At 39.5% G+C, this 22891-nt stretch overlaps 1 protein-coding gene across 1 annotated transcript in view; it reads right to left on the reverse strand.

Annotated features, from left to right (window-relative positions):
- TTN (titin) overlaps positions 1-22891 on the reverse strand; it is a 380526-nt gene that overhangs the window by 122863 nt on the left and 234772 nt on the right. Inside the window, exons 182-200 of the mRNA XM_086956205.1 lie at positions 20805-20858; positions 19691-20083; positions 18479-18754; positions 16900-17175; positions 16650-16789; positions 14664-14790; positions 14307-14570; positions 13134-13400; positions 11799-12062; positions 11563-11702; positions 11332-11458; positions 9418-9684; positions 9041-9307; positions 8280-8546; positions 8053-8192; positions 6672-6798; positions 5279-5421; positions 649-772; positions 296-562 (exon numbers count right to left, since the gene is read on the reverse strand). Coding sequence (XP_086812331.1) covers positions 296-562; positions 649-772; positions 5279-5421; positions 6672-6798; positions 8053-8192; positions 8280-8546; positions 9041-9307; positions 9418-9684; positions 11332-11458; positions 11563-11702; positions 11799-12062; positions 13134-13400; positions 14307-14570; positions 14664-14790; positions 16650-16789; positions 16900-17175; positions 18479-18754; positions 19691-20083; positions 20805-20858 — 3930 coding nt within the window. The remainder of the gene's footprint in view (positions 1-295; positions 563-648; positions 773-5278; positions 5422-6671; positions 6799-8052; positions 8193-8279; positions 8547-9040; positions 9308-9417; positions 9685-11331; positions 11459-11562; positions 11703-11798; positions 12063-13133; positions 13401-14306; positions 14571-14663; positions 14791-16649; positions 16790-16899; positions 17176-18478; positions 18755-19690; positions 20084-20804; positions 20859-22891) is intronic.

Consider the following 22891-nt stretch of genomic DNA (forward strand, 5'->3'; position numbering starts at 1 on the left):
TGCACTGTGGTGCAAAGGTGTGTATGTGGTGCTCAGCAGACTGATTGTACGACCAGCGCTCTGGAGAAAACAGGGTGGTGTCATATCTCTGTTGATAGGGGATTTTCCTGCTCTCTTCCTCTCATGCAAAGCAGAACAGCAACTTTTGGGGCTGTGCCGTGTTGTGTGATAGGTTTGTAAATCTGGGACTAAGCTTGAGACTTATTTAGTCTCTATAACATATACAATCAGTAGTATTTGAGGGATAAAGATTGTAAATAAAGATTTTTAATGATGCTCCAAATTGACCACTTACGTTCTACATTGAGGAAGGCAGATGTCTTAAAATCCTTGGCATCGCAGGTATATGTGCGGGTATCATCCAGTGTGCAGCTGTGGATGACAAGTTTCCTAACTCTTCCTTCTGAGATGATATCATATTTCTTTGTTTTGTGAAGTTCAGTTCCGTTTCTAAACCATCGGACCTCGGCATTCTCTCTGGAAAGCTCACATTCAAGTACTGCGGTGGCTTCTTCTTCAACCGTCTGATCCTCAAGAGGCTTAGTAAACTCAACTGGGGGTTCTGAAAGAAGAAACGTAAAGGCTTGTAATAAAGGCAATGCTGATTCACCCATGGTATTTGGACATCTCGACCTCAACAGGCTTTACCTTTCACAATAAGATTGGCTTGGGTCTTGAACTCTTTCGCTGTTAGTTTGACTTCCCCAGCATCGCTTAACTGAGCATCCCTGAGAATAAGCGTGTGGATTCTTCCTTCAGAGCGTGTGACAACCTATTAGATGACGAACAGTGCTTTAACCCACTGAGCTGCAACACGCAGAGCCATTTATATTCACAAATTGTATCAGTTCTAAACGTTACAGTCTAATCATAAATAAAGAAAAACACAGAAAGATATGTCTTGATTTATGTTGGTGTTTCAAATCATGGCAGCATCACTCTCTTTGGCCACATCACAGTGCTCCCCCCCTGCAAAGAAGTAGCAATGAAAAAAAATGTTTGGATGACTGGCTGTAGTCTAGCAGTGCGGCTATCATGAGTAGGATTTGGTTAATATGCACTGTAGTTTGACTACTATTGTATCTGAGAACAGGACAGAAAGGAGTTGGACTTGGGGTGGGGCATAATCTAGGGTGAAGATACACATATACACACACACATACCCCCCCCCATCAGGCCATAATTGCTATCACTATAGGGGACTCATGCATTCGCTTCCCTGACAACGTAGGGAAGTACATTCAAAGTCGTGTTTTCTATTTCAAACTACATTATTTATGGAAAATTGTTATAAAAAGTGAAATTGGTAAGTGGTCATAATTACAATAATACTTAAGCACAGTAACAGCTTATTGAACTTAAGTACAATGATTCTCACTGATATGAAGTGAGCCATGTGTGTGAAGTGCGAAATAGGACAGGCAAATACATTGTGACAGCCATAATAATTGGTTCCTCGTGTAGTGTTGGGGTTGAGGATCCATAACAAGCCATTGTTGCTACACTTCTTGGATGAAGATTGAGTTGGTAATGTTTTTTAGTTTAATGTGATAATGTGCCAATGCCGCAGGACACTATTTTTGCTAGATGAACACTCTGAGCTTCCTATCCAAAAACACAGAACATCCAAATGTTTAATTTGGAACAGTGACAATTAAATGAGGGGAAGATTTCGGAACTTTTCAATCAGATGTGATCATTTCTTTGTGGAGAATGCCGACTTCCAAACCCATGCAAAATATGACAAAAAATCCGATTAGTTATTTGTGTGTTGTTGAGAATGTTCATGAAACACGCGATTAAGGAAAAGAATGCCTCTGCCCTATAGATCTCTACCCAATTAGTTAATAGTTAGTATTGACAATTATTCTCAATCTGTATTTGGGATGGATAATTAATAATAGCAACAATTCCGTCAGGTGACACTGCCACTAATCTTCAAAGTAACTTGTATGTTAGCTATCAATATAATTAGTGTACAATGTAAGTTTAATTCATGAACTTTTACAAAAGTTGATGGGCCTGTGGTGAATTTCTACATCCTATATGAATGGCAACAGACTGCTGGTCTGTACATTGATTTTAGCTTGGCATCTACTAAGATTAAACACCTAAAAGGAACTCAAGGAACAGTATCTTGACTGCAGATCGGTGGCAGGCACTTAAGGATTTGTAAACAAGGAGCACGATAAAGGTCAATAAGGCTAGGGAATATAAAGAGATCTAGTCAGATATTAAAGGGAAGTTAGCACGGGAAAATGTAAGGCTACCTGGAGAAATGAATGGAAATGGGAGAGTAAGATGAAGTCTAGAGTAATTACAGTTCATGCTACAAAAGAAAATGCCTTCAATAATAATAATAATAATAATAATGATAATAATATTATGAGGCGGCCTGCGAACACCCTTCTGAGGATGATTATTAAGAGATAAATGGCGAGAAATGAATGCTGTGCGGGGAGCATTTCCTAAAGTGTAATGTAGATGACAATATTTTAGTGCATGGAAGCTTAACATATTGCCGGAGCCTTGTAGTTGTCTATTATTCTTGTAATAATTAATCAGTTTAGTGGTCTGGCAGTATGTGGTTCACAGTAACATAGGTGACAACTGACTAATGACTGAAACATCAAGGTAGCTTCCTCGCATCATCTACCTTTATTCTCTATCTGTGAAGCTTCATGTCATAAAATGAAAGTTACTTCAGAAGTGGTGTATCAGTACTAGCCTACGTACTACTACTACCACCATGTACGAGCAGCTCCATGGGTAAACCTTGAAAATCAATTCCAAAGGCGATTTCTGAACACGCAATGCAAATGTATACAAAAAGGCCCACAATACTTTACACATGCGTCAGGACTAGTGCTGGAGGAATGCAACTTTGAAGTTTATGGAATTCTATAAATGTTATGGTCATGTTTATTGATATATTCAACAAAGGAAGCTATGACTGGGGTTCACAGAGGTCATCAAGTTAAAATATCACAAACACTTATCTTTACACAATTTTGTATAAGCAATTACAGTTGACAAAAACAGTTGCCAACTATTAACGTTTACAGAATGTTCCCAGGAGTATATTGGGATGTTTTGGGACCTATTGGGCTTATATGGGCCTTTAAGAACTGTGCTTTCTCAAATCTGTATTTTAACAAGAATGTTGTCAAGAAACTTTTAAACAGTAAGGATACACTATTTATTTTAGTAATGAGGGAAATGTCAATAATAAATTCCAGATCATTATACAAATGGAAACTTGTCTTAGTGCTTGTGCTAAACCTGGAAGACATATCTATCTATCTATCTATCTATCTATCTATCTATCTATCTATCTATCTATCTATCTATCTATCTATCTATCTATCTATCTATCTATCTATCTATCTATGCAGAAAAATCAAAGATGAAAATAAATAAATATTTAACATATCTATGAGCCTATGTAGAAAGAGAGTGGATACTATTTAAACAGACCAGGCGATTTCCCTGAAAAGATATGGCCTATATGTAACACAGCTGGTTAAGCAAATGCTGGTGAGACGTGATTCAATGGAATGGGCTAGGAGAGACTTCAGAAAAGAAGCCAACGAAAGTTACCTCGTGATATTAATTTTAACTGATTAGTGCTAATGTTCTATTACCCCAAGGAGTCACTTAATTTGCATTCCAAGAGCAATATGTTCTTTGGGCCAGAGAATACACTTATGGTCAATTAATCTAATGTTGCACAATTTGCATCGTATTGGTGCATTAATTGTTTATGTGAAATTCAATTAAAAGGAAGAAATCACCTTCAATTGGATAAGGAACAGTTAGAAGGCATGTTTATTGATATTCCTTTAACACACATACCTCTCCCAGTGTGTAATGCTAAGTCAAATTCTATGCTATACACCAGGGCCATGTTCATGTTTTAAAAGCCCGACGTGTGTTTCTTCTATGTGACTTACTGAATTAAAATACAAATCTTTTATTTCAAAATACAACAATAATCAGGCAAACGTTCAGCTGCAGTTGAAAAGTAAAGAAAATTACTTCTCTTCTCCTGGTGAGGAACAGGTTGCGACCTTAAAATAACCGCTACTAATTAATTCTAATATTATTCGCTTGAAAGATGTGCTTGTTAATAAAAAATAGAATGGCTCACTTTTTTTTTTTACATAGTCTGTATTCCATTCAACCTTGCAGAATGTTTTAGAATCGATGGAATGAAGGTGCTTTAAAATCTGTGCTTGTGCACTTAAAGTAGGAGACTGTCTTCATGAAGAGTATCAGCTCTCACATACCAGGCACTTCATTTGTTTAAAGTGTTGGTTCGAGTTGAGCGGTGCTTGCATATGCTCTGCTATTCAAAACGAGAAGTGTCATGCTGTGCATAAAATGCAGACAAATATAGTACCTGTATGTTGTAAATATGTGTATTTGCTTTCCTACAAAAAGTAAAGCGCATAAACCCGTGTGAAAATGTGTGTGCGCACACTGAGTTTGGTGTAGCAAGCTGTAAACTGAATTTATAATGGAGCGTGCGCCTTCCATTCCACTTCCTTTAAGGCCACAGTTTACTCTGTTTAATTAGCTACAGCACTTTCCTCTAAGTGAAGTATTCAGTGTATGCATGTGTTATTGCAGTTAAGCGCGCTATTAAAAACTTCCCGGGCCCCCTGAGGGTCTTGCAAATCGGCCGCACTCGAGGGCCGTTAAAAATAGCTGGCGAGAAACGCTTGGCAGGCAGATCTGGCCAGGAGGCTATCTTGAAGGCCGGATCAGGTGCCCGGAGTGGAATTCGAAGCCTGCTAATCCCCATATACAGTAAAGTGACTACATAACTACGGCGATAGCCCTGGGCCAACAGAGGCACGCGATGAAACATCACCAATATTACAGCTAGCAAAGTGGTTGGTTGCCAGTACCATGTGTAAAAAAAACCCGGATATTACGACGGAAAATTCAACAAAGTTTGTTGTGGAAATAAAAAAACTATCAAATAATTTATAAAATTGTATGCTATAATGAGAGCGAGCAGCACTGCCAACAGCACTGCAGGCCTTTGGTCAATATCCCATCAAATATTTAAGTTGTGCACGAAATGGTCAACAAGAAAGAATTAAAAAGAAGCCTCAGCTGTATTTAAATTTTAATCCAGTGATGAGAATTGTGTAATAATGTGATTAAAGAAGAATGAATGGGGTGAGTGGATCAGCTATTCTACTGATTGAGTAGAGCAAGAGTTGAATGATGTTGCAGTGAGAAGGGTTAGAAGATGTGAAGGACTTACCTTGTCGCTAGGCTCCAGCTTCTGGTCGTTGAGGAACCATTCCACCGGTATCCCCTCATAGGATAGCTCGCACTCAAAGGTTGCGGACTCCCCAGCCGTCACTGCCACATCCTTAAGGGGCCTCAGCAGGCCGATCACCCGGGCTTTCCCAAGAGAAGACATATCCAGGTTATTACTTGTGCACTCTCAAGAGAGCTGCTGCCCCTCACCCCCTGCTCTCCATGCTGGCTACCTCCGAGAGAGCCCCCCGCCACAGTGAAGCTATTTAACCTCTGCCAGCGAAAGAGGCCACCTGAGGGTAAAAAGAGGGTGGGCTCTCAGGGTCCCTCCCCAATGCCCATTGGCTGCCTCCACGCAGATGGACGCTGTCAGCAGTAAATGTGCAATGCATGCGCCGCCCCTTCCGCCCTCCCCCTCTACAAGCTTACGCTCCATAAGGAATGTGTCTTTTAAAATAGCAGCACTTCCCACTGAAGACAGCATCTGCCAGGCTAATCTGCCGCTGTCCATCAAACTTTTGGCACCTCCCAAATAGGTCCTCCAGCAACATGCAAAATGCCAGCAAAGCATATATTGTTCTTAGTAGCCGCTTAGTTACAAAACAACTGATTGCATAAGTGCAAACAGAATTATGATTAAAAAACTGCAATAGCGGATGTGCTAAAAACATCACTAGGAATTGTACTTAAGATTTTGAGAGCAGTGTCAAAGCAGACAGATCTCATTGATACATCACCGTAACAATTGTTTAATTTGAAAATTTACTTGTGAACAAAATTTAATCCTGATAATAAGCAATCAGTTAAAAGTTGATCAACTGAAGTATACATTAATGGACCAACTAGGCCATAATACCTAGCATGTCTCTAAAGTACAACCTGAGGGGAAAACCATTTGGCACCATTTTTGCTACTTTATTAATATTGAAAGGACCGAACAGGGTGGCTGAGGCACCATTTTACGCAATTTGCACACCCAAATTAAGTCATTGATTTGTATGGGCTAAACTTCACAAATTTATTGTGTCCTGTTCATTTGCTCTTTATGTAATACTTTAAAAGATACACTGACTCCCCCTGTGGCACACTTAAAAAAATTAAAACAGAAATAGTTTGATTTGGTCCCTATTTCCTGGGCAGCATAGTTCAAAATCATTTCACTTCCTTTGCCACGGGATCAAACTTTATGTATTATGGCCCTAAGCGCGGAACAGACAGTTTGGTCCTTACAAAAATAATGCAAAATGTTCTTCATCTGTTTCTTCTACTGGTGCAACGTTTATATGATATTGTCTATCTGTTTGCGGGGAAATAAACACTTTGATAACTAAACCTTGCCTCTTCTCCCCCTGACTAATAAAGCCCAAAGGGTGTTACATCTACAAGTGAATTACCTTTGACTTTCAGATGTGCACTGGATTTAGCATTGGCTGCTTGAAAATCGACCCCTCCAGCTTGATCTAGGTGGACGTTGTAAAGAATCAGGAAATGCTTCTTGCCCTCCTCCTTGATTTCACAATCCTAAAGGAAAATATGATGGAAAAAAAGGTTACGTTTCTCAAAACCACTTGATTAAGCGTTTTAGAAACTTTAAAACGCCAAATTGACCCCCAAATTATGTTAAAAATGGTTTATGTCTCATATTCGGACTTTTATGAAACTGAACCTTTTGCAGACCTCTACAAGCATTAGCAAGACACATATACATCTTTGTCCTACTGTTCACCAAGGGGGAAGAGGACACCTCCGCTCCTTTTTACACAAGACACCAATAAAAGAATGTGTTGATCAGACCTGGTCTGACAAAGAATGTTTCTCCTATAGCCATTCACCTTTGTACTTGATGAAACTGTCTATTAAATGGAGGGCACCTATGTGCTATTTTATAGTTATTCCAAGTTCTGTCATATGAAGGAACAACGGCCAAATCATATATGAGGTCACTTGGGAGATAACGCCTGCCCATTGACATACCATTGCTGGTGTCTTTTTTTTTTTTACTTCAGAAGCACCAACTCTGCAATAAAAATGACTGAAAACCAATATCTTATGGGCAAGAGGAATGGGAATGGCACTGCCGTCAATGGGCAAACTTGGCTGCCAGGCAGGCAATATAGGGAGGGGGGAGGATCGGGCATGGCACCGAGAGGCTTGGTGGCGGATGTGCGACGGAACCAGAGTGAAAAGATAGTCCAAGGATAGTTGGGCACGATTACAGTGAACAGAGAGCAATGGAAAGAGTTGAAGAAGATGCATGTGGGTAGAAAGTGAACCAAAGAGGGAGCAAAGGGGAAATATGATAAAAAATGTACGTTCACAGCAGGCTCTGAGGATGCAACACTACATGAACCAGGACTCTTTTGAGGGGGCACTACCCACTTCTGCAATACACACATCTTACTGTAGTCCACAAACTATTTAACACAATATATATTGGGGATAAGAACATTTCAAACCTCTGGCACTTAGCACTCCTTTCTTCCCTTGCTTTTTTTCTGGGTTTCAAACCTTGAATCACACTAGGCGGCGTTTTGAAATCCCTGAAATTAATACTTTGTGGCCACTGACTTGGAATGAAGAACATTAGCGTGGTATGTATGTTTGCATGCAGAATACCCTGAAATGCCTGCAGTATTTAAACAATGTTTTTGTACTACTATATTAGGATGTAGCAGTGTATTACCTGGGCCCACATATTACTAATATAAACAAACTATGAAATTTCTGATAATGTATTTTACAGTGAGTGTGGTATAATGTAAGAATGAAGGTTACCGGGGAGGAGTGTAAGGCCTCTCCTTTCAGTTTCCAGGTGGCATGAACATCTTCCTCTGAAATCTCGGTGTCAAAGCGTGCAGTCTCGGTCTCTGTCACCTCCACACTGTACAAGGGCCGCACCACCTTGATGTCCCTCTCTGAGAAACAAGAAGCAGTGGCATCAGATACAGACCCCATTGGGAGAGAAAGAATAGATACACACGAGGATCCATCAATATCCATACCTTCAATGTTCAGCCTTGCAGAGCACTTGTCAGTTCCGCAGTCACATGTATATTCCCCAATGTCTTTTTTCAGGGCTTTCTTGATGACCAACATGCGCTTTTTGCCATCAGTCTTAATTATGATGTTCTTGGATGGGATGATTTCTTGTCCGTCTTTGAACCATTTCACAGGTGCCTTGGCCTTGCTAATCTCACATTGCAAAATAACTTCATCCTTCTCCACAGCAGTGTAATCCTGGAGCTTGCCCGTAAAGTAAGGATCTCCCTCTACATAAGATACATGAGGAAAACATTTTTAATATAGTAAAATTCAACTTTTGTGTTCAAATCCGCACAAAGGGAATTATGGTCTGGTTTTCAACACGTGACCAATGCAGGCTACGAGACCCTGGGGGCAAGCAAGTGTGGGTGAGCATATAATTGTGAAAGTGTGGTGGAGAGGTGGTCTAGGATCTAAGACAGAAACCAGGGAGAGCTTCATTATAATCCCTTAATAGAGTTGATCCTGTGAACCTAACTTGCCTTACTAGAGGCTCCATCCACATATTTATTTGTAAGTATGGAAACACCTAACAACCAGCTAACTAACTCCTAATTTGGCACTGTATGGAAAAATGCATATGTTTGTCAACTTGAAACAAATATAATGTGGTGAATAAAAGGGTTTAAATAGAAAAAAGACTACTACATTTTATACGATTCTGGTTGCAAATTCTATAAAGCAGTGCAGAGACATTCCAAGAACTTTATTTGCCACTTACCGAGGACTGTAAGCTTAGCTTCGGATGTTTTTCCCATAGCCTCCACTTTAATCAGAGAGGTGTCATCAATAGTCACATCTTTAAAAGTTATGGAATGAGTTTTTCCTTCATCTTGCATAGACACCAACTTGCTGGGATGCAATCTCTGGTCATTTTTAAACCAGGTGACTTGTATGTTGTCATGTGACAGTTCAACAGTAAACACTGCAGATTCTTGTTCTTTTACAGTCACATCCTTCAGTGGTGTAACAAATTCTAGACGGATACCTAAAAGGTAGGAATGTTATTTTAATTAATTCATTTACTCATGTAATGCTTTAGATGTATACCTTGACAAACTGTGTTGAATAAAATGGTAAAATCTTTCAAAAGCACACCTTCAATAATCAGCTTTCCACTTGTTCTTTTATCTTCAGCCTCAAACATATATTTGGCTTCATCTTCAAAGGCAACTGTCTTAATCACCAAAGAATGTCTGGTGTCTTCTGCCACAATCTCAAATTTGTCATCGCTTTGGATTTCTTGTGTTCCTTTCAGCCAACGGCATGTTTTTGGAAGCCTGGACACTTCACATTCAAACCTTCCTTCATCCTTCTCAAATACCTTGACATCGCTCAGAGGAGTGATGAAGATGAGAGGCAACTCTGAAATAGATGCCCAAAAGTAGATTGAGTTAATGATTGTTTTGTTTTTGATTTCTTATGTGTCGGGGATGTTTGGTTACCACAAGAAAACTTTCTTTCAAGTATTATAATAATTTTTGTGACCTGACAAGACCACCACCATCGCAAAACATCTTCGATTCTCACCAAAAGCGAATAATAATTTCCTTTCATAGGCTGTAAAAACTTGATCATCCCAGTTATACTAACTCCCTTAAGCACTTCGGAATTGTCAACTAGCTGTTGTTTTGAAATCGCAACAGTGATTGATGATTACCTGAAACAGCAGTCTCTGATGCTCTCTACTTGACCATTCACATGCTTCCCCAGAAAGAATCAATGTAAACCACTAAAAGAAGTTGGAAATTAGCATCACATTGCCAATTTTAACACCTTTTCCAAGAACCTCAAAATGCTCATAGCCGTACAGCTCCAGTTCCATATAATAATCCAGGACATGGTACATGTCTGAGATGGTAAATGTCTGAGATGCTGCCTTATAATTCATTGTGAAGGTAAATTCACTTTCTTGGTTCTCACTGATTAGTCAACAATGATGACACTCTAGACAGAACCAAGCGGCCTACTAGACTGGCTAAAAAGAGATGGAGCAGTATCTGGTCAAGCATTAGAATAGCTTGAATGATTATTTAGAGATGCCAACAAATATTATGCCAATAACTGTACCTTCACAACTCTCCACATCTCTACCAATGGACCGTAAAGATCCCAGCTATGCCCAATAGATGTGCATATATATTCACTCCTCCTCAAACACATGTGCAACCATGGGAAACGGCTGCATTCTTGCGCAAGTAATATTTAAGTTTATGTCAGGCAAAACAAGAACAACAAAAAATTAAAGATGTCGGCTAGTGCTTTAAAGATTCCCCAAACTTTTATGGACATAGTTTACTAACAAATGAGTTGTTTAAGGTGGCCACTTTGCTACTGGGTCCGAAATCACCAGATTTGGGACTCAAACTCCCTTCATACATCTCTCACCAATCGTCCCAGGCCTGGTATAAATCATCCAGATTCAAAGAGGTCATTTATAATGAGCACCCTTGGCTAGAAAATCCAAAGTCCAATGTTATGGAGACATGCAACTTTCAGATGAGGTACCTGAAAATGACACCCTCATTCTTCTGCGATTGGTACGAGAGACCCAAACTTGGTATTCCAATAAATAATCCATTGTACAAATGCATTTAACAGCATGTTAGCCTTGACATCAGGCCCACCCATACCTACTATTCTCCAACAGTCATCTATTTTGAGTGCTCTGTATTCTGTACAACTATCTTTGTGGCTTGTACCAATCCTACACGAATGGCAAAGCCAGTTTCTACCCTCCAAACTCTTAACTCCTCCGTGATGGAGCGGAAGTCCCCCAAACTTCGCTGAGAATTTAAAAAAGACAACATGCTTTGTCTCACCATTGCAAATCACCACTTAGTGGTCTCCATTCCCCTTAGTTTTTGTTTAAAAAAAACTACAAAAATGCACGTAATCCATTTATCAGAGCTGGGAACAGCTTTTATAATATTAGCCCTAAAGCGCATAGAACCGAATGCATTTGCAACGTTGTGGTGTATGAAATAAATATTCAGACAATATAATTGGTACCTTTTACTTTGAGATTAGCTGCACTTTTGGCATTTGCAGCTTGGAAGGAGACCTCCCCAGTCATGTTCAGTTTGCTGTTGTACAGAATAAGGACGTGTTTCTTGCCATCCTCTATCATTTCGCAGTCCTGTTTTGGGGATGAAATAAATATTTAATAAGCAGGCATTTATGTTTCAAAAAGTAAAGACTTATTAGAAGAAGTTCCCCACACGGTGAGGGAAAAGCTCTTACAGGGGAAGGTGTCAGTATCTCTCCCTTGAGCTTCCACTGGGCGTGGACATCTGGTTCTGAAATTTCCACTTCAAAGCGCGCCGTTTCACCTTCGAACACCTCCACACCGTAGAGCGGGCGCTCCACTTTTATGATACGAGCTGAAAACACAAAAAGGCACGCTCGTTAGCTTGTTAAAAGCATATTTCTCAAACCAATTCCTCGGTGGAGGTTTTTGGGGAGGTTTTTAAACGTACCCTCGATGTTCACGTTAGACTTCGTCTTGTCAGTTCCACAGTCACATTCATAATCACCCTTGTCTTTCTCTTCAACTTTCTTGATTTTCAGAATTCTCCGTTTGCCGTCGGTCGTCATGGAAACCATCTTCGAAGCCTTCAGCTCCTTTCCTTCCTTGAACCATTTTACGGGCACGTCTTTGCTCAGTTCGCACTCCAAGATCACGTCATCTTTTTCCACAGCGGTGTAATCTTGCAGCTTGACTGTGAAATACGGGTCGGCTTCTGCAAATGGACCACATTGAACATATTAAAAAATGGCATATAAAATGCGCGCCTTTTAGTGCCCTATGCTCGGCGTTTAATGCGGATGTGTGGCAGGTCCGAAGGGCCGTCTAGTGGGCTTTTTGGGGATTGTAGTTTTCTTTCCTTACATGGGCATAGCTAAGGTTGCAGCTGGTAGTTAAGAGGGTCAATGGATAACTGTAGTATTAAGAGTACTAGTTACTCATGCTTCAGGCTATCTACGAAGCTTAATTGATTTTATTGTTTTGTTCTGTGCCACATTATAAACGCCATCTTGTGACTAAAGTTTGAAATCTGACCAGGCCTCCTCTTGCATTCAATGAAACTATGACCTAGATTTGCTATGATTTCCCATAGGGGTTGAGTCACTTTTGTGGCGCATCCCTTAAGAAAAATCATTTTTGGCATTTACTACGCCATGCAAAGCCACTTTGGTGCCCTTGCGTGGTTTAAGAAATGCAAAGTAAAGCAAAGTAGTGCGTAGTGCTGCCATGCATTACTTTGTATTGGGTAGGTGTTACTTGGGTGGAAAATGGGTGTCGTCATGCATCCACCAATGCATTTTGACACACACCCAAATTTACAGAGACTGGTGAACCTAGATTTGCTCAAAAATGGTACACTTATCCGACTGAGGCGTAACAAGGAAACATCTTTTTTTCTCCTTACCTCATTCTGCAGCAAACGTGGAAAGAAGAATATGCCTCTAAGGGTTATTTTTTTGCAGCAAGATATCCCTTCCTGCTCAAAAATGATTAGGCCCATAACACAAGCACCCTTGCAGGGCTGTGCGCCAGCACACGATGAGATCAGAAATGCCCAATACATTCGTAAGTGTGGAGCTTTTCTGTTCTCTTCCTTTCACGCAGTGCAGCAAATTCCCTTGCTGCACAGTGTTGCATGCAATAACAGTAAATGTGCCCCTGTGTGTGCAAGAGTTCTATGGTATGGCTAATATGAGAAAAGATAACTAAATAGACAAAAGCCCTGATGATTATGCCCATCTATGACATTTTGTAACACCATGTAACAGTCATTGTAGCATTTTACCTAGGACTTTCAGGTTAGCGCTGGTGTGTAGGCCTTTCACTTCTGCTTTAATCTGAGAGATGTCATCAAGCGTTACTTCTCTGATTTCCAACTTGTGCGTTTTGCCTTCTTCAGAAATAAGAACTGTTCGACTTGTATGAAGTTTCTTGTCATTCCTGAACCAGGTCACAGGCATATTCTCATGAGAAAGTTCAAATTCAAAATGAGCTGTTTCCCCTTCTTTGACTGTTTGATCCTTGAGCGGGCTGATGAATTTCAGTCTTATGCCTATGATAAAAGAGACAGATTAGAGTCATGTAAAGAAATAGGGAAACATACCACTGGAGGGAGTATGTGCTGTCACATATGTTAACTAACATTAGCACAGAAAAGGCCCTGCTCACCAAAGGCACCCTGATGCAGTTTATGAAGGACTCCAGAAACCAACATTCAAACATAAAGGATGGAACTCAAGTGTACTGTAACTATATAGGGGTACTAGACCAGTCCCTGCCCAAACCATACATGCTGTGTGCACCGAGATGAGACTTTTACCTTCTTGCAATGTAAACTTAGGTGTATATCTTAGAGTCACATTCACTAGTTAATTTGCCAAAACATGATTGACGGCCATCATTTTGGAGGCAACATATTAAAAAAAAAATTCCAAAAAAGTCCAACATGGCCATTGGTCACACTATAGAAGAACATAAGCTAATGCATATGCGTTTTCTTTGCACTTTTGAAAACGTCAATACATAACCCACTGATAATTAATTTGTGGTTAATGTGGCAGTGAGACACAATTTCAACAGCACCATCTTCTGCTATAGGGAGAAGAGTAAAGACCCAGCATTTTGGGGCTGAAATTTATTGTTTAATACACACTGAACAGAAAGAGCATGTGAAATAGCAGCGCATTTCAGAGGTGACCAATGATTAAAAGGTTTTCAGATTCCCTACTGGTTTTCCAAAAAGCTGATCGGCAAATAGTATTGTGTGGCTAAGAATATTGACTTATCTCCACAGGGTGTCTTCTTCTCCAGTGTGAATCCATTACATGCAATAGGGAAGGGTGTGTGTGGTTGGTGTAATAAGTTACATGCTGATGAAGAAAATTATAAACTACTATCCCTTTAGTCTAACTTGCACTCTCCTACTGTGTCATTTCACACTTCACATGTCTTTACTTGCCTTCAACTGTAAGCTTTGCTGTTGTCTTTTTGCCTTCAACTTCTGCAGTGTATTCTCCTTCATCATCAAAGGCAGAATCATTAATTACAAGAATGTGCTTCTTTCCATCAGCAATGATATCAAACTTATCCCCAGCCTTGATGATATCCGGACCTTTAGACCAGATAACATTGGCCTCCCGAGTGAGGACACACTCAAACCTGGCCTGGCGCTTTTCAGGAACAGTTACATCTTTCAGAGGAACTGCAAATTCAAGTTCAATTTCTGGAAATAATGGATAAATGGGTGTATTAGTAAGGTGTATGTGGTAAAATTGTAAACCATGCATCATCCTAACAGGTGGGTAATCTGACTTACCTTTGACAGTAAGGATTGCAGCGGTAAGTGCGTTGAGTGCTTGGTAGAGAACTTCACCCGCTTGGTCTAATTTGACTTTGTGTAATGTTAAATATCGCTTTCCTCCTTCTGCTTTAATTTCACATGTCTGAAAAAGAGATTTACATTACATGATGTTCTACTGATAAATTAAAGACCACAGGGACAAATAAAACATCAGAAATTAATACAACTAAATAAGCGTGGACCTATGTGATTAAAAGACACAGTGATTTGAGAAAAAGAATTAATATTACATTTATATCTCTGATTTAGATCTGAGTCTTTATTTCAACTTTTTTAGCCTGTTTGTGATCTTCAGAAATGTAAATGCTTATCTGCTACTGGACTGCCAAAAACATCAAAAGATATAACTTAACAGAGTGGGATAGATTTACAAAGGATTTTAAAGATAAAAGAGGCAGTTTTAAAACTCTAATGCCAAGGAAAACTTTTGCAAGACTATGTAAATCAAGAGAAAACCAGAATTCGTAGACTATTTTATATAAGGCATGTCAACCTTAAACCAGGGGATTCCCTCATAAATTCCAATGCTTTCTTGTTGGCAGATCCATGATCTAAGGCCGATTTTATATTGCTAAGATTGGGGCAGTTGCCATTTTTGGAAACGTGTGGCAGTTGTTCACACAGAAAACAGAAGATGTAAGATATGTGCTACGGAAATGAAGACTTAAAAACATGTATAATTGTCGTATGATGTATCTAAAAGCCAGAGGCACCAGAAAATTCTGTCTAATCCCAGAAAAAATGTAGTATGGTAATTAGGCTATTATGAACCTATTGCATGGTAAATCAGGAAAAGCAATACAATATGTTTCATTGGTTTTTGGAAAACCTGACATTGTTTCTGTTTTCATTACAAGGTACACTTGACTCATTTGTTCTATAATTGATATTAAATCAAATACAATTGACCTGTTTAAAATAGAAGTTATGCCCTCTGCTCCCCCATAAACGATTGAGCAGAGATACCAAGGAATCATATTTTCATGGTTGCAGCGGGAATGGTGTATAAGATAGAGAACACTGTACCTTTTTTAATGGCTTCAAATATATCAGCTTTAATGTTTAACCACTTCTAACATAAAAGGAAAGTTTTAAAATAATCTGTCATGCAAACATTAAGTAATTCAATATAGTGTGTTCATAGTAGTACTCCCTTTAACAAATAAAAACAACACTTTTCAAAGCTCAAATGAAATTTGATGTTTGTTTCTACATTGAGTTACGTATTAGAATGTATCAAATATAGAGTAGCAGAAAGAAATACCAAAAACTTTGAAAAATGAAGCTTTTCAACCCACTAACCAGCCAGAATTTGAGACCCAATAATTAAGCACCCACCTTGTTTTCAGGGACACGGATTTGAATCCTTGTATTACAAATTAATTCAAAGCACCAGACTGCAGAGGCCATCTATGGGTTACACTACTGCCTCTGAGATTGCTCAAGTACGCACTGGCCTCTCATCGGGAAAAAGAGTTGTTTACTGATTTGCTAGTGGGGGCAGCGAACTAAATTCAAAACACAGTCTTTGGCTTTACACCACACTGGCCACGTCATATGTAAAAACAATGCAAAAGCTGTGGCCATCATGCCCATTACATTTCAGTTTCAACTATCACTTCTTTAAAATTCTAACTTTAATATTAACGCGTGCATTTCATTGAGATTTCCTTGAACTACTCAACAGATAGTCAAAAAGACAGATTGAAAGGTGGACAACCAGCTAGACTTAAATTGTTCCAGCTTCGTTTATCTTGGCAGCATTCGATGACAATAGACATTTCACTTGTATGATAACTGTTAAACTTTAATTCCAAACAAGCAAAAATAATCTGTGTGGGGGGATGCCTTATGTTTCAGACACACAGATGTTCAGAAGCTTGTGAAGTTTTTTTAAAGTATTTTTTTTCTGGACCTGCTAAGTAAAAGAACAATACTTACAGGTGATGGTCTCAAAGTCTCTCCCTTTAGCCTCCATTCTCCAGGGATGTCCTCTTCAGATATTTCGGTGTCAAACGATGCAGTTTCTTTCTCATAGACTACAACATCCTGTAGTGGTTTAAGAAGTTCAACCTCCCTTTCTGAAATATCAGAAAGCATAGATGTTTAATATGTGACCAGATTTCAACTGATTACTGCAATTATATGTGAAAAACTGGTGCAGAAGACATCTGAATAGGTGCATAGATACCTCCAAGAGTAAGCTTTGCTGTCACTCTCTTCCCTTCAACTTCCACAGAATATTCTCCAACATCTTCTGGGCCACAGTTCTTGATGACGAGGAATAGTTTATTGCCCTCCCTCTGGAGCTCAGTTTTGTCATTTGACTCCATTGGGATTTCCTCATCGCCCTTGAACCACTTGACATTTGGAGTATCCTTCACCAAATCACAGGAGAAAGTTGCTGCAGACTTGGGTTTAACATGTTGATCCCTCAGAGGCTTCACCAACCAGTCTCTAATAACTTCTGCAGAGCAAAAGAAAGTAAATCAATTAAAATATTCACTTGTTTAAGTGCCATACTCTTTACTCAGCAGCCTCTTTGCCTTAAAAAAGCATGTGTTCCAGCATATCGAAAATTCAACTTATCATCCTGTCGCTACATTCTCTTCGTCTTCCCAAACAACCTCTGGTTTCACATGTCACTCTGTCACTAGGTTTGCAGACACATTATCCTATCTGCTTACTAATTTCTTTGTAGCTTGCCCTCTCTGTCTCAGGATTCTGCACATATTGACCCATTTAAAAATTCTAATACTCATTAACTCCATTTTAGTTATAGTTTTAGAGCTTGAACCAGCAACTATGTCTTTGCTGTTCTTATGGAACATGGCTTGTCTTTGAAATTACATCCTGCCTCCATTGCTTAATTAGATTAAAAAAAAAGATAAGTGCAGGGGCCCATAGATTTTATTAAGAGCACACTACTGGTGCTGCCAGTTGTAGTCAAAACCCAAAGATGCCTTGTTTTGCTTCCACCGCATTCCTCTTTCTTCCACCATCCTACGCTTTCTGATTATCTAACCTTTGGTGGTTCTTTATGTTCTCTGATTTTTCCCTTTGGCACTGTTTTCCTATCTTTCTCTTCCTCTTCGTTTCTTCCTTTTCTGTCTTTGTCTGCTGCTGAAATATTTATTGTGGTCCTCAAAAACAAGCATTGAAGCCCACCACTCCCAACTACTGGCATACATTAAGCCCTGGAAGCCTCAACTTAACACAATTTCTCACTCAGTGAGTTTTGCTTAGGAGTTCTGATTAATTTTGTGTGAGCATTGGTAATTACAGCCATTTTGCATAGGGACACATAACAATGTGTTCTTGTTCAAGGTTTTTACAATTCTACAACGAGAAGGTATTAATATTTAGATAATGTTTGAACAATTTACTGGATGTAATGTCTAATTACAAATGACCTACAAACATTGTTGGCTGCACATTAGTAAACCTCATATTTACATTGAAACTGTATAGCATTGCTTATATCTTAATGTGAAAATAACCACTACATCACTCATTTTATTTTTGACAAATTCTAGTAGGCAAGGAACATCTACGTTTACTTCGTAATGTCTCTTGAAAACATATAGAAACAATGATATATTGAAATATGAAGATATGTTCAGGCCACAGGAATTACATCTACATGCATAGAAAAGTAACTTAATACATCTGTAAGTAATTTATAAATACCCTATATTGTTATGGACTCTGGCAGTACGTTATGGCGAGTATATAAAACATCAAGACACAGAAAAGTAACAGAAACTTACCGACTACTTTTACATTGGATTCACATTGGGTCTCTGTGTTTGCTACTGTGCATGTATATATGCCAGAGTCAGATTCATCTCCATCCATGATTGTGACAGCATGCTGCAAGCCAATGATATTAACTGCACATTTGCCAGGTTTTGCCAAGACAATCTTGCCATCTTTCCTCCACACCACATCTCGCTCCTTGTTGAGTTCACAAGATAAGTACATGGGCTGCCCTTTGATGACAGAGACTTGCGGCTCAAGTGGTTTCACAAAGCGCACTGGTAGTTCTGGAGGGGAAAGATATATGTGGGTTTAATAATATTGAAGAGGTTGTATGAGTGGTGTTTTTAACATTAAAGTCCTAGAGTATCCCGATTTTTTTGGTAAAATAGCCCTAGTTACTTACCATGAGCTAAAAATCCCATACTTTTGTTGACCTAACTTAGGATCTTGATATCATGCCAGGGAGGGTATTTGAATGAACTAAATGGTACAGTCCTTCAGCATGCATACCTCTATGTGTAGTGCATGGCAGATTCTGATTGGCTACTGTCCAATAAATGTGCCAGCAACTGGCCAATATGATTCTTCGACACACTCAACCATATATAATTTCCACACACCACTTTGAGAATCCCAGAAATGCAAATGACGTCCACATTCCAAAGTTACTACAACACTATACACTGTAAAAAAGCAACATAACATTAATGATCTGCCAAAGAAACTGTACATTCATCTCAGTGTAGTGTGTTAGCTCTAGTCCCCTACCCCCTTAGAATAATTTTGTGCTTTGCAAACCTGAAAGAGCTACTCTGACAGCTCTGTGTGTGGCTTTTCTCTTTTTCTTTGGCTGCGTTTTGTGCCTGTTAGGTCGGGTTTTACTTTTAATTTCCCTGGCACTACCACAAACATTGCCTGGCATCAAGCTCAACTCCATGCAGTCTTCCATATCTTGCAAAAATATCTATTCAGCATGTTCTTACATGTTCAAAACGGTTTGATTGGAAAATGTGGCTCACTTTTTTAGCCCTCTGATTCGCCAATAGGGGCCACTTTTATTTTGGTGCTCGGGCCAATTTTCTGTCCCAGTCAGACCCTGGTCCTGATCCTCTTCCTCTCACCCCCCCCCCCATCCTCCATGCTTGCTTTAGTATGACACCAAGAAGAAAACATTTGAGCCACAGCTGAAAACCCATGATGTTGAGACCTATCTGAAATACCTTCAACAATCAGTTTAGCAGTTGATGTCTTCTCTTTGTTCCCCAGGCGTGCAACACATGTGTATTCTCCAGTGTCCGAAAGCTGCACGTCAATAATGTGAAGCTTCCGATCTTTGCCATCAGAGATAAACTTGTGCTTTGGGCTTTCTCTTAAGTTGCTTCCATCTTTCATCCAGGAGGTGATTGCAGTCGAAGGTGAGATGAGGCACTCAAAAATTGCAGAGGACCCAATAGATTCGGCCTCTTCCAGCACAATGTCCTTCAGCTCCTTCACAAACTTCAGTGGCACTGCTTTCAGCTGGTAAGAAAAGGCAGGCTCATCTGGTGGCTTGTCGCCGCCGCTGCCAGATCTCATCTTTCTCTTATCATCTCCAGGAGATGGAGTCTTTTTGGCTACAAATCAAATGTGAAAGCAAATACTCAACGATTGTGCTGCTAAGATGCTAACCACAGCTTTTATTTGTTAAAAAAGGAAAAGCCTATTTATTACATTTGGATCCATACAAGCAAACGCTAGCACATTTCTACAGTGAATTTCAAGATTTTGTGTCAAAGCGCTGATGTATAGCTGGTGGGCAGTATTGTTTGCACAAAGTGATGAATTACAATCGAAAACATGTTTACTGAATGGCGAGCAATGTCTGGATTTACCACACAGGGGAATTCGACACTTTATATATAGAACACGTTATTATTTTAATTATTGTATTAGTTGAGTTTGGCACACACGTGGAAATATGCCTACTGGATCCTGCTGAACGCAATTATGCATTTTGTAGACACTATTTTAGATATTTCAAGTATTATGTTATTTGTCACTTCAAGCATAATTTATTTATTTATTTATTTATTTAAACTTTTACCGCGCACAGCTACCCACAGTGGGTTTCCCGGCGCTAGGGACAGACTGGAGAAGATGCATTTAATACAATTAGAGGACAGTGGTTAAACCTGAATGCCTAGAAAATTCACACTTAACAAGTATGCAAAGAACAACTCCTTAACAACTGAGCTGAAAGCAAGAAGATTTGTTGCAATCAGATGAGTAAGACAGTGCATTTTTTAGTAAAGTCTGAAGTTGGGCATGCAGAAGAGGGTCTGATTTATTCCTCACCTTTGATCGGACTTTTGCCCTTGCCAGGTTCCTCTTTTGGTGCTGCTTTTGCATCTGAAGTGACAGGTACAAATGTTAAGAAATGGAAACATACACTGCAGTCAAAGGCACTCCATTTTGTTAACACCCCAAAACTACTGTCTGTCTAGGTATGGTCTAATGCATGTAGCCGGTATTTCCTTATAAGGTGAGAGCCTTGTCTTTTACTAAATTTAATGTAGAACATGCATCAGAAGGTATGCATTATGAATATTGTGGAATTATATATTTTTGCTTGCACTGACATTTCAAGTGCATGTTAATTAATTTCACTTCATTGGCTTCTCGTTGTAAATAAATGCTGTCTGTTGTTGCAGTTCTTAAATTCACTTTAGGATTCCAGGCATACTGGTTACATTGAGGGTTGTTTTTCTAGGCAAATGTAACTTAAAGTCAGTTGTTTAATGACATTGATCTGTCTGTATAGGGTGGCAAGGTCAAAGGATGACCTGGGCTACCATGGACTCAGCCAACCAAACAGATGGAAAACGGTTGCCCTACTATTTAACAGGCCAATGTACTGTCATACGTCTTTCATTCATGTCTCTGGGAAACCTTTAGGTTTTTTAAAAGAAACCCCCCCCACCAACCTAGTTGGTGGTATGCTTTATCATTGTGTTCCCACCTAAGATACCGAACGCATCTTAGGTGAACTACCTCCAGGATATGTGCCCTCAGGGAAAATAGTTTAATAGTAGATTCCTTGGGTAGGATTAAAACAGCGATAGTGGATGTGTAGTGAGAAATTAGTGATCGCTCATATCCTAGTGTCAGGTTGACATGTTTCAGACAAATATTACTGTTTGAATCACAATGGATTTCTTCAGGACCAAAATGGGAGGGAAAGTCCTAGTCATTGGATGTACATACACTAAGGCGTGCATATGTAGTCTGGACCATTCATAACTTGCGATTTTCACCCAACTTCTTGTTGAATTTTAGTTGCTACCGATTAGGGCAACATGGATTCAGAGGGGGACATACCGGTCCCCAGCAGGACGGCAGTAAGTACTACCGCAAGCGGTCCACTTTGATGAAAGTGGAACTACTGGCACCGCCCCCTCCAGATCCATGTTGCCCTAATTGGAATCAACTAAAATTCAATAAGAGGTTGGGTGAAAATCGTAATTTACAAATGGTCCACCCTACATAGGCATGTCTTAGTGTCTGTGCGATCACTGACTAGGGTTTTCTCTAGCATTTCGTTCCTAAAGAAAGCCACTGTAACTCAAACAGCACTCATTTTTGACTGAAACATGTCGACCTAACACTAGGATGAGAAAGATCACAAGTTTCTCACTACATATCCACTATCACTGTTTTTAATCTCTTCCCAAGTAATCCGCAATTGAAATATTTCCCCTAAGGGTGGATTTCTTGGAGATAGTTTTAAGATTCACTCACAAATTCAGCACATCACAAAAAGAAACCAGCTCGGCCTCTTTCAGGATCGTAGCATACTTAAGATGCATTTGGTTGGTGGGGGATGGATCTTTTAAACAAACCTAATGGTTAGTCTGAGACATGAGTAAAAGACATGTAGGACAGTGCATTGGGATGGTAGCAAGCTGGTTCTCACTTGTTTGATATATTGACATGGGGAAGAAGAGCAAGCTCTTCTGTTATTCACACTCTCATCTTTGTTCAGAGTACTATTTACCATACCATGAACTGTGTCAAGATCTAGAGGACGCAATATTGTATGAAATACAAATCTGGCTTATCAAAATGATGGAGATCCGAAATTAAGTTTCACTTTCAAAGCAATACTACAAGAAAATATACTGTAAGACTATGACCACCTGCCTTTTAAAACTAGGGACTTGCTTTAGAGTTCGGTAAATGGGTACTCAGTTATTAATGTGAAAGATATCCTGTTTGCCTTAAAACAAACCCATTATAACTGAATCCAATTGTAAGGAAGCGGATAAAATATCCATCACATTTGTAATAGAGTACCAATATGCCAATTTCTAATTCAAGCCCACAATATGGAAACTGTGATACTGGATGACCCTGGAGAGATACATGTTCCATAAAGTCTTGCC

The sequence above is a fragment of the Lissotriton vulgaris genome, chromosome 2_1, assembly GCF_964263255.1.
Source record: "Lissotriton vulgaris chromosome 2_1, aLisVul1.2, whole genome shotgun sequence".
In the NCBI taxonomy this organism is placed as follows: domain Eukaryota; kingdom Metazoa; phylum Chordata; class Amphibia; order Caudata; family Salamandridae; genus Lissotriton; species Lissotriton vulgaris.